Consider the following 13,562-nt stretch of genomic DNA (forward strand, 5'->3'; position numbering starts at 1 on the left):
GCAGGAATGGGGTACTGAAGTTGCATGATCAGCCATGATCATATTGAATGGTGATGCAGGCTCGAAGGGCCGAATGGCCTACTCCTGCACCTATTTTCTATGTTTCTATGAGCTTTGTGCCATACCATCATAACCTCAATACAGCAGGTTTGATGGCAGAATTTGTCATTTGTTTTTATTATTTTTAATCATTCTATGGAATCATCCTGCCCTGCATTTCTTTCTAATACCCTAAATTTGAGAGATGAGTCTTTTATTTTTTTCGAGCTGCAGCATGCCCCAAGCTCCTCTTCACATACTATCATTGGTGGCAGAAAGAATGAATGTTCATCTACTGAGTTCATCAGTGTAAACAACCTGAATTCTGCACTCTCAGGGCAACCCAGCATAACAAAAACCTCGCCCCATCAGGGTTTGGTGCAATTGATTTGCAGGTACCCTGTAGTGCAGTAAATTGCCCGAGGATTCCCCTCTGAAGTTTGTTGCAATCATGCAAGGACATGCAGCAAGTGATGCATGTACAAACACAATACCAGAGAAAGCTAGCTAGCAGTGGGACTACTTCACCAAGATCTGGCAATCTGGGGCCCTCCTGAAATCTGACTGATTCTGGATTTGGTAAAGAGAAACATCATCATCATAGGCAGACCCTCAAAACGAGGATGACTTGCTTCCACGCCAAAAAGGGATGAGTTCACAGGTGTTTCAATGAAGGATCTAATATTCCAGATCCCGAGCTCCAAGGTGAAGGGTGGATGACGACTGTGCGTGGATTTTATTTTTAAACATGGGGTGGCTATTGCACCCTAGCCACCACAGGGGCTTGACAGAGCTAGGTCTTGGTCCAGTGGCAAGGATTAACCAAGGCGACTGGAGACCAGCTCTGCTGCACAGACCTAGTGCGTGCACATATCGCAGCGTGGGCTGGCCCGTGCTGCCCCTGGGCCCTCGCCTGAGAAACAGTAAGGGGCCGAAATTCATTTTTTAATGCCACCCGTTGCCACCAGAGAGCAGCGGCTAACGGGTGGCCAATTCCTTACCGTCGGCGGCAACCAGCTTCCTGGGCTCAGTAAATTTAGTTGGGTGGTGGCAAGACGTACCCGCTGCGTGCTTGGCTGCCACCCACGTGGTGACATCATCAAGCGCGCAACGCCCCCTTGCTGCCGCAGTTCCGAAATTAAGTGGCCTTACCGGCAGGCATCCATATAGCCTGGGAAAGGTGGCGGGACATCGGGGGATCCCGGGGCGGTAACGTCCAGGGATTAAGGTAGTTATTTATGTTAATTTTTTTTTGCATTTATGTATTAATGGGACCAGTGAGAGTGTGGGTGAGGGAAAGTGTCAGAAACTTTCTTTTTATTTTTATTTTTTTTTTTTTTTACTCGTGGGGAAATTTGGTCGGCCTCCTGAGATGCCGCTCCGTTGGCGCCCGAGGATGAGCACGCAACGCCACTTTTAGCGCTGGTCCCTCATCATCGGGCGGCAAACCTGAATTTTGCAGTTTGAGGTGGCACCGGCCACAAAATCGGCACTCAGCCGGTGTCACCGTCTCAAAAACGGCGGGACTGAATTTCGACCCATATAAGTGTGTTATACTGTGCTAATGTGTCCCCAAGGCGCAGGCAAATCAGGATCAGTTGGCTCAGCAGTGAACTGGACTCAACCGACACCCGCTTCCCAAAGTCTGGTGCAGTTCCAACATTCCATCTAAATTATGTCATCCTCGGTGGTGGTTAGGTAGGTTTTGTAATTTATCAAAACAAGTCAAACCAAGGATTACACACTGCTTCGTAGTACGCTATCAATGCTGCATGGTCAAACAAATCACACTTTAGTATTATAGGAATAAACCCCTTCACCATTGTTAATTATTAAAAGTACACAGCTTCCTGACTATGATATAATGCTGCTGTTTCAATACTATTACCACTTGAACTTCACCAGTGAGGACAACAGAACGGACAACGCGCCAGTCAGTACGTTTCTGCACCAGTCAGTCAATCACAGGAATACTGCAATACCTGAGAATAAGTGATCAGGTTTCGGCCTTGAAACCAGCTAAAAGAGCTTAACTATCTGTAAACTTACAATGGCCTACATTACAGAGAACAGCCCACCATTAACACTGAAGCTCAGCAAACTAACAGACTTAAATTTGAAATGTTTAAATGCATTTTATATGTACGCAACTTTTGAGCTGTCCAAGGACATTTTCTTCAAGTGTCAGCTGTGGCTCAGTGGGTAGCACATTTGCCTCTGAGTCAGAAGGTTGTGGGTTCAAGTTCCACTCCAGGGACTTGAGCACAAAAATCTAGGCTTACACGCCAGTGCCATACTGAGGGAATGCTGCACTGCCAGAGGTGCCGTCGTTCGGATAAGACGTTAAACTGAGGCCCGTCCGCTCTCTCAGGAGACGTAAAAGATCCCATGGCACTATTCAAAGAAGAGCAAGGGTGTTCTCCCCAATGTCCTGGCCAATATTTATCTCTCAATCAACATCACTAAAACAACAACATATTAACGGCACTTCACAGGAGTATTGAGAGATAAAAACAACATTATCTGGTCATCACCGCACTGTGTGTGGGATCTTGCCGTGCCCAAATTGACTGCCCTGTTTCCAACATTACAACAGTGACTACACTTCAAAAGTAATTATTTTTACAGCTTTCTACGCGATTTCTAAATATTTCCCTTATCCGACTTGCTCCTGTAGAGTAGCGGAAAAAAAACTCGAGATGGGAGAAGCAGGTGGACAGTTTGGCTGCCCATTTGTCTGACCTTGGGTTTAATTTCAACCTACAACGTTGGAACAAAGATCTCCCCTCTCTGTCGAGTCATATGCTAAGTGAGTTACAACTGATTTTCATTCAGTCGCACAGCACAAAACTGTGCCTAACTCAGCATCAAACTGGCAAGCTCAGTTAGAAATGCCACAGGATGACTGGAAGTGGAAATGGATGTGCCGCAGTAGTGCAGTAAGAGGTTCGGAAGTTGGGGTTGAGGTACATTGTTGGTGCGGAGAAGCACGTGCTTTAACTATGCTATACCTCAGCTGGTGCTCAATACTGACAACGGGTGCTGTTATGTATGTAAACTTTACTAGCGTGGAAGACTTGCCACCAGGAGGCGCACCTGTGGGAGACTCAAGGGTCACCTGCACACCCTGGGCAAGCAGGTATAAAAGGCAGTCTACCATGCTGCTTCCTCACTCTGGAGTTACATTAAAGAGACCACGGTCACAACAGTTTGAGCTTAAGATATACAGTCTTGTGGAGTTATTCTGAACATAACAGGTGCCTGGCATGGAAAGTACTCCATTCTTCAACACTAACATCCTTCACCCCAAGGAGCACACACATTCACAAACACAGAAGTAATGGGCCCAAGTTTCCACAGGATAAAAAACAGGCGCCCCTCCGAGCTGGGCGCCCGTTTTTCGCGCCTAAAACGGCGCCAGAAAAAAAACGCGCTATTCTCGAGCGCTTTGCAGCTCCTTGTCTGTTTGGCGCGGTGCCCAGGGGGGCGGAGCCTACACTCGCACCGATTTTGTAAGTGGGAGGGGGCGGGTACTATTTAAATTAGTTTTTTTCCTGCCGGCAACGCTGCGCGTGCGCGTTGGAGCGTTCGCGCATGCTCAGTGTGGAAAAAAACATTGGCACTCGGCCATTTTTGTAGTTCTTTGTAGCTGTTTAATTTTTGAACATTTTTTAATAAAAGCACATTGCCATCAGCACATCAGCACTTGCAGCCTTCTCACTGTCTCCTTCCCCTCCCCACCCTCCACGGCAACAAACGGCTGTCTCCTTCCCCTCCCTCCCCTCCCTCCCCTCCGCGGCAACAACCCGCTGTCTCCTTCCCCTCCCTGGCAACAACCCGCTGTCTCCTTCCCCTCCCTCCCCTCCACAACAACAACCCGCTGTCTCCTTCCCCTCCCTCCCCTCCGCGGCAACAAGCAACAAGCCGCTTTCTCCTCCCCCCTCCCTCCCGCTCAGCGGCACGAACGGCTTTCTCCCCCCTCCCTCCCGCTCAGCGGCACGAACGGCTTTCTCCCCCACCCCCTCCCGCTCAGCGGCACGAACGGCTTTCTTCCCCCCGCCCCCCCGCCCCCCCCCCCCTCCCGCTCAGCGGCAACGTACGGCTGCAGAATTCTCCCTGGCTGAAGCACTTTCACACAGGTAGAAAGATGGTTTATTTAATCTTTTCTTTGCTTATAAATGTTTATTCAGGTTGGATTTATTTGTATAATATTTGTAGAAGTATAAATAAGGATTTATTGTAGAATTTAATGAGTTCCCTTCCCCCCCCCTCCCACCCACCTCGTTCTGGACACCTAATTTGTAACCTGTGCCTGATTTTTTAATGTGTAGAACAGGTTTTTTCAGTTCTACAAAAATCTTCACTTGCTCCATTCTACTTTAGTTTGGAGTACCTTTTCACTGTGGAAACTTTGAAATCAGGCGTCAGTGGCCGGACACGCCCCCTTTTGAAGAAAAAATTCTGTTCCAAAGTAGAACTGTTCTACCTGACTAGAACTGCAGAAAAAAAAATGTGGAGAATTGCGATTTCTAAGATAGTCCGTTCTCCACCAGTTGCTCCTAAAAATCAGGCGCAAATCATGTGGAAACTTGGGCCCATAAAAACTATATCCATACAATGTACTTATAGGCCCATCATCTGACAGATATGGACAGACAGGATTATCTCTGCAATTATATCCTAAGATTACAACCACTCAGCTCAGAAATTCGATCACAGTGTGCAAAGCATCACAGATATACTGCATTGATGAACAGACCAATTAATCCATCTTGTACAGCTAAATATAGTTAACAGTTAAGGGGCAGAAATTGATTAAATACTAAAAGTAAAAAGTGACTATTTTATTCATGTGGTGCATCTTTTATATTTCCAATCCGGGGCATAAATGTTCCTCTGCTCATTTTAGGGTACCGCATGGATATACAAGAAGAATTTTTCAAACATAGATGTTCTTTTAATACCTTTTTGCCTTGCTTTTGATATAATTTCAATATGCTTCACTGCCGCTTTTAACAACTTCCGGTTTACAAGCACTGGAATATCAACCTAATAAAAAGAAAAGGAGGAACAAATTGAATAGCTTAACTACTGGGTTTACAAAACTGCAGTATTATTACACAACTTAGAAACCTCACATTCTAGTCTGGACTTTGCTGCAAAAAAAAAAATCAGACAGACTTCTCACAGGTGCGTGGGAGACTTTGGGGCCGAAATTGCCCCTAGGCGCCAATGGGGTGCAATTGCCTTTTCGTCCAAAGGCAAGTGGCGGTAGCATCTGGGGCAATATTGCCCCCGAAATTTTGGGGGCGATTTGGAGTTTGCGTCGCACCCAATGATTTGCACAAGGGGCACAAACCCAGAGATGACGTCATCGTCATGCACGCCGACCCATCACTGCCCCGCGCCGACCCCTTTGCGCCCCGTGGGGGATATTGCTTCATGGGGGCACTGGCATCTGCGTGGGCGCCCCTTAAAGGAGAGGCCATGTGCGCCCTGGGCCTCCATGTTTTTTTATCGGCTGACTTTTCCGTCTCAACCGGGCCGCCATCATGCAGCCTGGCGCTCCTCTTTGTGTGTCGAGTCGCTGTCCTGGTCAGGATTGTCACTGGTGGACACCAAAGGGCCATGCAGAGTCCGCAGCGGTCCACCCCTTTAACTGAAGGGGAGGGGCATTGTGGTGCGTCAGTGCTACGCCAAGCTAATGCCTCGGGAGCACCCCTCCAACGAGGTGGAGAGCCTGAGACAGCACTCTGCCTCGTTTGCGGGCCGCAAAGGGCAATTCCATACTAGGGGAGGGAAATTCGCCCCCGGCGACAACTGACCCGGGCAGGAAAGGGTATCGGCCCCGGACAGAACGCGGGGCAATTTCGCACCCCTTGTATTCTCAGGTTGAAAAAAAAAAGGTTTTTCAAAACTGGTCTCATGTTTTAGCCAAACAATCTTCATTCAAGATTGTGGCATCACCTTGTATTCTCAAACTGAGAGAAAGTCCAAGTGCAGACCAGACTCTCTGACCTGGTAGTTATGGTTCAGAGCCCAGACACACAAGTGCAAGAAAGCTTGAAATGGGCTCAAAAGATTCAGCGACAGTTTGAGCAGCATTAAGTGGCACCTTGGCATTGTTTCTAATACCTGTTTAAAATGTTAGAGCCTTTTATTCCTCTAGTTATTCGCGCCATCACTAAGACCGCCGATTTCCACCTCTGTAACATTGCCCCGTCTCAGCTCATCGCTGCTGAAACCCTCATCCATGCCTTTGCTACCTCTAGATTTGCCTATTCCAACGCACTCCTGGCTGGCTGCCCGCCCATCTTCCACCCCCCGGAAACTTGAGCTCATCCAAAACTCTGCAGCCCGTATCCTAACTCACATCCAAGTCCCATCCACCCCTGTGCTCGCTGACCTACACTGGCTCCCAGTTAAGCAATGCCTCAATTTTAAAATTCTCATCCTTGTTTTCAAATTCCTCCCTATCTCTGGAATCTCCTCTAGCCCCATCACCCCCCCCCCCATTCCCAACCCCCACCCTCCCCCAAGATATTTGCATTCCTCCAATTCTGGCCTCTGTGCATTCCTGATTTTAATCACTCAACCATTGGTGGCCGTGCCTTCAGCTACCTACGTCCCAAGCTCTGGAATTCCCTCCCAAAACCTTTCCACTTCTCCATTTCTCTTTCCTCCTTTAAGACGTTCCTTAAATCCTATCTCATCTACCCCAATATCTCCTTATGTGGTTTGGTGTCAAATTTTGTTTTCTAACACTCCTGTGAAGCGCCTTGGGATGTTTTAGTACATTAAAGGCGCTGTATAAATGCAAATTGTTGTTGTTGTTGTTATGGACCTTGCTGCTTCAATTATTTCCCAGTGAATAAAATCATCGCCATAGTTATGAATTTTACTTCTTACCTTCTGAGCTCTCCGGACTAAAACAGCCGCAAAGAAGTGTAAAGTTACTCTGAGTTCATCAATAAACGCTTCGTCGTCAGTCAGGTCCCTGCAAAATCAGGAAAATGTTTCCTTTAACACAAATGTTCAAATATATTGAAAGGGTTAAAGCAAGCACTGGGTACATAGATGTTCAGACAAACATGACATTAAGTTTAGGAAATATATTGGTAGCAAAGGAGCTAAAGGTGTGACAGGGCTTCACACATACATCTTTTATATATAATGTAGGTGCATAAAAATGAGAGATTTTTGATAAATCAGAGGACGTCATTGTAATTATTGATAAATTATTGGTGTTGCATGCTGTCCCACTAAACCAATTGTACTATGCAACAAACCTCCTAAAGACGGGCATGACTCACTCATGCCAAGATGAACAAACGTAAGAACATAAGAACATAAGAACTAGGAGCAGGAGTAAGCCATTCAGCCCCTCGAGCCTGCTCCGCCATTCAATAAGATCATGGCTGATCTTCGACCTCAACTCCACCTTCCTGCACTGTCCCCATATCCCTTGACTCCCTTAATATCCAAAAATCTATCGATCTCTGTCTTGAATATACTCAAAGATTGAGCCACCACAGCCCTCTGGGGTAGAGACTTCCAAAGATTCACCACCCTCTGATTGAAGAAGTTTCTCCTCATCTCAGTCCTAAATGGCCGACCTCTTATTCTGAGACTGTGACCCCTGGTTCTAGACTCCCCAGCCAGGGGAAACATCCTCCCTGCATCTACTCTGTAAGAATTATGTATGTTTCAATGAGATCACCTCTCATTCTTCTAAACTCTAGAGAATATAGGCCTAGTCTACTCAATCTCTCCTCCCAGGAATCAGTCTGGTCAGCTCCTGCCTCAGTTCTAACTTCTGTCATTATCATTTCAATTCGGCCCATCATCCCTTTTGTGTCTCTAATTTCTCCTGCCTTCCACCCTATCACAGACCTTCCCTTTTGTTCTTTCTTCCCCTCCCCCTTTCAGTCCTTAAGAATGTGTTCTTTCCGAACATTCGCCAGTTCTGACGAAGGGTCATCGACCCGAAACGTTAACTCTGCTTCCTCTCCACAGATGCTGCCTGACCCCGCTGAGATTTCCAGTGTTTTATACATCTATAAACATGAAACAAATTGAGCATCTTAAGTGTTACTTTTGCACAAACTGTTTTTCATACCTCACTAGTCAGCATTTGTTTCTCTCATATCACCAGTTCAGGTGTCCAAGTGTTACTTTGTAAAGATTTTTACAAAACGAATTAAATTTAAATGATCTGATTTTCTCAATCTAGAAAAACCATCGCTTCCGAGCTATTTCTCCATCTCTGAAAGCTGAATTATTGATTATAGTTTGACAGGAGTTAATCCTCTTCATTGCCCTTTATCCCTCCCACTACATTATGTCAAATGTGTGCTGGCCTGGATACAGTGACCAGCTGAGCGAAAGGCAGCGACTGTGATTAGTGGTTGTGGCTATTTGAAATGGCTGAACTATTTTAATATAAAATGCTAAGTGAGGGGCACAGTTTTTAAAGTATCTAACCTCTGGAGAGCAGGTCGTGACAGGTGAGAAGGGATGGGGGGAAAATAGCGGCCGCTATGGTCTATCGTATTCGGTGACACAAACTAGCATGGATCCCTCCACTAGCCTATGTCGCAGAGCTTTTTTCCCCTCCATTGAAAATAAAAGATGGCCTCCCTCAACCCCCCCCATCCACCCCATGTCCACACTCCACTCCACTCCACTCCACTCCACTCCACTCCACTCCACTCCACTCCACTCCACTCCACTCCAACCATGTTGAGATCAAGTCAATTGAAAATGTTGAGTTAGCCTTCACTGGAGACCACCTACTCTAGTTTATTAATAGTATATATAGATTACACCCCATCAAACACCTCAATAAACCAAACTTAGACACACCTACATCAATGTTAGGTACTCCTCCCCAATCTCATTCAGATCAATCTGTGGTGAAGCAAACAGTTACAGTGCAGATCATGAAGCCGGTATCTGCACACTCCCTCAGTCACCTATCCCCTTCAAAGCCATTAACCAATATTCCCATTTCTGCAATTATCAGAGATCATTTCACTGCTGATCCTTAACTGTCACTGAAGTGAACCTTCATCACTGAATCCCTGCACACTTTAGGTTCTTGGAGTCAGTGAATAATGTCAAAAACGCCGATATTTCCAAAAATGGATTCTTAATCAGATAAAATCAATAAACCATGACAGGAATGATAAACTTGTGTGTATCACTCAAACAAGTAAATGAATGTATTTCAGGACCATGGAAGTTTCAGAATTGTATTTTTGAATCATAAAATGATATGTAGGTGCTCTAAACTTACCAACATTGCTTAAGAGAATAACATTTTAATCGGAATTTACTGCTTTAAAATATCTTTATTATCTCATTTGACAATCCGGCGTAATAAAATGAACCCACATCTTACCTATACCAAGGGTGTACAAAGTTTTCAATCACCAGCTCTAGGATCTGCAAAAGGCAAGGTTCCATAGTTAGTACAAATCCGATTCTGTTTAAACATACAATTCTTTTAGAAGAACTTGAAATACTTGAGTACACCAAGCACAGAAAGCCTGGCTGCAGGCCTGAATAGCCTCATGTTAAAAGTACTGTTTGCAGAACTTGTCAGGGGATCTTCATTCAAACTTCTGCCACTCTGAATGGATAATATTAACCCAAGAGCATAAGAATTAGGAGCAGGAGTAGGCCATTCGGCCCCTCGAGCCTGCTCCGCCATTCAATAAGATCATGGCTGATCTTCTACCTCAGCTTCACTTTCCCGCCCGATCTCCATATCCCTTGATTCCCCCAGAGTCCAAAATTCCATCTATATCAGTCTTGAATATACTCAACGACTCAGCATCCACAGCCCTCTGGGACAGAGAATTCCAAAGATTCACCACCCTCTGAGTGAAGAAATTCCTCCTCATCTCAGTCCAAAATGGCCGACCACTTACCCTGAGACTATGCCCTCTAGTTCTAGATTCTCCAGCCAGGGGAAAGAAAGAAAGATTTGCATTTATATAATGCCTTTCACGACCACAGGAGGTCTCAAAGTGCTTTACATCTATTTGGAGTGCAGTCGCTGTTGTAACGTGGGGAACGCGGCAGCCAATCTGCACACAGCAAGCTCCCATTAATGTGATGACCAGATAATCTGTTTTTGCTAATGTTGATTAGGGGAAACAACCTCTCAGCATTTAGCCTGTCAATCCTCCTCAGAATCTTTTGAATACTAAAAATATAGAATAGTTAGAAAAATACCTAAAAGTTGACCTACACATTGGTATGTTAGGTGATTTCATACTGATCCCATCATGAATAGCCAGCCTGCTGCATGGGTTCTGTATGCTTCAAATGGCATCAAGTTCATGATACACAGAAATGTTCACGTTATGTCAAGTAACAAACATTCGCAAAGGAAAGTTTAATGTTGAGTCATTAACAGTCAACATCATGACTGGGTTTTCATAGAAAATTATCAAAGAAGCCCAAAGCATCTCAAACGAACATGAAACATGTGGCTCCTGCGTAAGGCGTGATAAGAGAACTTACTTCGGAGAGAGAGGCATCCACCTTTGAACTAATCTTCAAACCAAGCCACGGCTGGTAGTTTTCCAACAGTAGTGTGGCCCTGACAATAGATAATATACACGTTATAAAGGAGCATCTTACCCCCAAACTCTCTTTGCAGCTTTTGATTTAAAGGGGGTGCAGAAGCTGAAAAGAAATAAATCTTGCATTTATATAGCGCCTTTCACAACCACCGGACGTCTCAAAGCATTTTACAACCAATGAAGTACTTTTGGAGTGTAGTCACTGTAGTAATGTAGGAACGCAGCAGATAAATTGTGCACAGCAAGGTCCCACAAACAGCAATGTGATAATGACCAGACAATCTGTTTTTGTTGATTGACGGATAAATATTGACCAGGTCACCGGGGATAACTCCCCTGCTCTTCTTCGAAATAGTGCCATGGGATCTTTTACGTCCACCTGAGAGAGCAGACGGGGCCTCGATTTAACGTCTCATCCGAAAGACAGCACCCTCCGACAGTGCAGCACTCCCTCAGCACTGCACTGGAGTGTCAGCCTAGATTTATGTGCTCAAGTCTCTGGAGTGGGACTTGAACCCACAACCTTCTGACTCAGAGGGGAGTGTGCTGCCCACTGAGCCATAGCTGACACTTGACAGCTGAGGAATGAAAGGGGAGAAAAAATAACTCCCACTGAGAACTCCACTTGAGACTGGGTTTTGACACGTGGAGAATCAAATGTGAATCCAGCAAAACAAAACATGCTCACTGTTTCAACTCGAACAAGCCCGCTCCCTTCATTCACATCGGACAGAAAATCATGCAGCGTGCAACAAACATTCTGAAAGCAACCACAACACCCCGCCATCACGCACCCCCACCCTCGAAATGGAGATTCAATTTGTTAAAATGATTCTTGCACTCACAGCTACTTGAACCACATTTTGCTTTATCGCCTCACATTATCATCTAGGAAAGCAATCTGCCCTCGGTCCACCTCACTGTAATTACACTTTGTAGATCTACTTTAAGCTGCGAGACACCAGGGGCTAGATTTTCGTTGGGCTTGTGCCTCTATTGGCGCCCCGGAGAGGCGGTAATGGATAAGCAAATGAGTTCCGGGCGGGTGGCCAACTTCCAGCGTCCATCTGGGAAATTTGGTGCCGGTTTTGCAGGGGGGAGCGGAACAGTATCGTCCAGGAGCACAGAGCCGGTGTGCAACGCCCACCAGGTTTCGACTTTTGCTAGGTGCTGACCCTACAGCACCCCATAGCACGCCCTGGTGGGACCGCCTGGGAAAGCGGGCGGTGAGGGAAGGAATAACTACACGTGTGATTGTTTTTTGTTTATTTTTATTGTTGCGATTGATCATGATGTGGGGTGAGCAAGGTACCGGGAATGTGTTGTGGCTTTTTGGGGGGGGGGCGATTTATTTTTGCAGGGAAGCCTCTCTCTTCAGGCACTCCAAGGCCAGCTCTTCAGCAATGGATTTTCAGCTCTTCAGCCGGCCTAGTATCCTAAGAGAGCGCTCGGCTCCACACACAGGGCCCAGCTGATGAATTTTGTGGCTGCAAAAACAAACTAGCCCCTGGCGTAAAATTTACCGCCCCGCCGCCATTATCGGCCGAAAAAGCCTCCGACCGAAAACCCAGCCCCACGGTTTGTAGTCAGGCAGAAAGCAGGCAGAACAAACACGTACACAATTTTCAGTGGGGTGCACCTGCTGGATGAGTTGTGCAGTTGGCAGGTTCCCGACAAATCCGTTGTATGAACTACTCTGTAGCGCGCTGTAACGGTGCGTCAATACTTTACATCATTCTGGCTCAGTTCTTGACATATAAATAAATGGGATCAGCAGTTTAATAGTCCATACCTTGAGGCCTCACTATAAGACAGTGACCATGTTGTAGATATATAAATATGGCCAACATCCCCAGCATTGAAGCACTGACCACACTTGATCAGCTCCGCTAGGCAGGTCACATTGTCCGCATGCCAGTCACAAGACTCCCAAAGCAAGCGCTCTACTCGGAACTCCTTCACGGCAAGCGAGCCAAAGGTGGGCAGAGGAAACATTACAGGGACACCCTCAAAGCCTCCCTGATAAAGTGCGACATCCCCACCGACACTTGGGAGTCCCTGGCCAAAGACCGCCCTAAGTGGAGGAAGTGCATCCGGGAGGGCGCTGAACACCTCGAGTCTCATCGCCGAGAGCATGCAGAAATCAAGCGCAGGCAGCGGAAAGTGTGTGCGGCAAACCTGTCCCACCCACCCTTTCCCTCAATGACTATCTGTCCCACCTGTGACAGGGACTGTGGCTCTCGTATTGGACTGTTCAGCCACCTAAGGACTCATTTTAAGAGTGGAAGCAAGTCTTCCTCGATTCCGAGGGACTGCCTATGATGATAATGATGACGACCCGACATAATATGAATTTACACTACGGAGGTATCGGATTTACTCAACCAATCCATGTAAAAGTAACTGATTCAAGAAAAAATTAATACGATTATGGAGAAAGATCAAGGGAGTGCGAATAACTAGCTACATCTGCACAGGCACAATGGGCTGAATGGCCGCCTCCTGTGCTCACTGACTTTATGTTCTTCCTAACACAACTATTAAACCTTTCAGTTTTCTGAAGGCAGAAGGTAGTTTTTCATTACTAATGAAAATGCAGAAAGTTTTTAACCTTTCCCTTACACCGATGGCTTGCTACTACATGGAGAGATCAATGCACAATCATGATACGTAGTTCAAACTTGCACACACTGGCCTTGAATGATAAGCTTCAATGATCTCAATGCACTGTGTCCTCAGGTATGTTTTTTCCCAGAGGTAAAGTATTCTTCTGCACTGACGAACTTACTTATGTCGTTTACATTTGACTTTCCCACAGACGGCACAGCTATGACCTTGGGGAAAGAGTTCTTGCTGTTCCACCTGCTGTTGATAAGAAAAGCAAGATTAGTGGTGCACTTGCAGAGTTTGGTACAGAATGGCAGAAGC

The 13,562-nt window shown here is 46.1% G+C and overlaps 1 protein-coding gene across 7 annotated transcripts in view; it reads right to left on the minus strand.

Moving 5' to 3' along the window:
* snx14 (sorting nexin 14) overlaps positions 1–13,562 on the minus strand; it is a 186,759-nt gene that overhangs the window by 154,838 nt on the left and 18,359 nt on the right. For all 7 annotated transcript variants that reach the window (XM_070889997.1, XM_070889995.1, XM_070889994.1 and 4 more), the window contains exons 3-7: positions 13,423–13,499; positions 10,573–10,651; positions 9,443–9,486; positions 6,949–7,036; positions 5,004–5,088 (exon numbers count right to left, since the gene is read on the minus strand). In XM_070889997.1, the coding sequence (XP_070746098.1) occupies positions 5,004–5,088; positions 6,949–7,036; positions 9,443–9,486; positions 10,573–10,651; positions 13,423–13,499 (373 nt within the window). The remainder of the gene's footprint in view (positions 1–5,003; positions 5,089–6,948; positions 7,037–9,442; positions 9,487–10,572; positions 10,652–13,422; positions 13,500–13,562) is intronic.

The sequence above is a fragment of the Pristiophorus japonicus genome, chromosome 9, assembly GCF_044704955.1.
Source record: "Pristiophorus japonicus isolate sPriJap1 chromosome 9, sPriJap1.hap1, whole genome shotgun sequence".
NCBI classification, from domain to species: Eukaryota; Metazoa; Chordata; class Chondrichthyes; family Pristiophoridae; genus Pristiophorus; species Pristiophorus japonicus.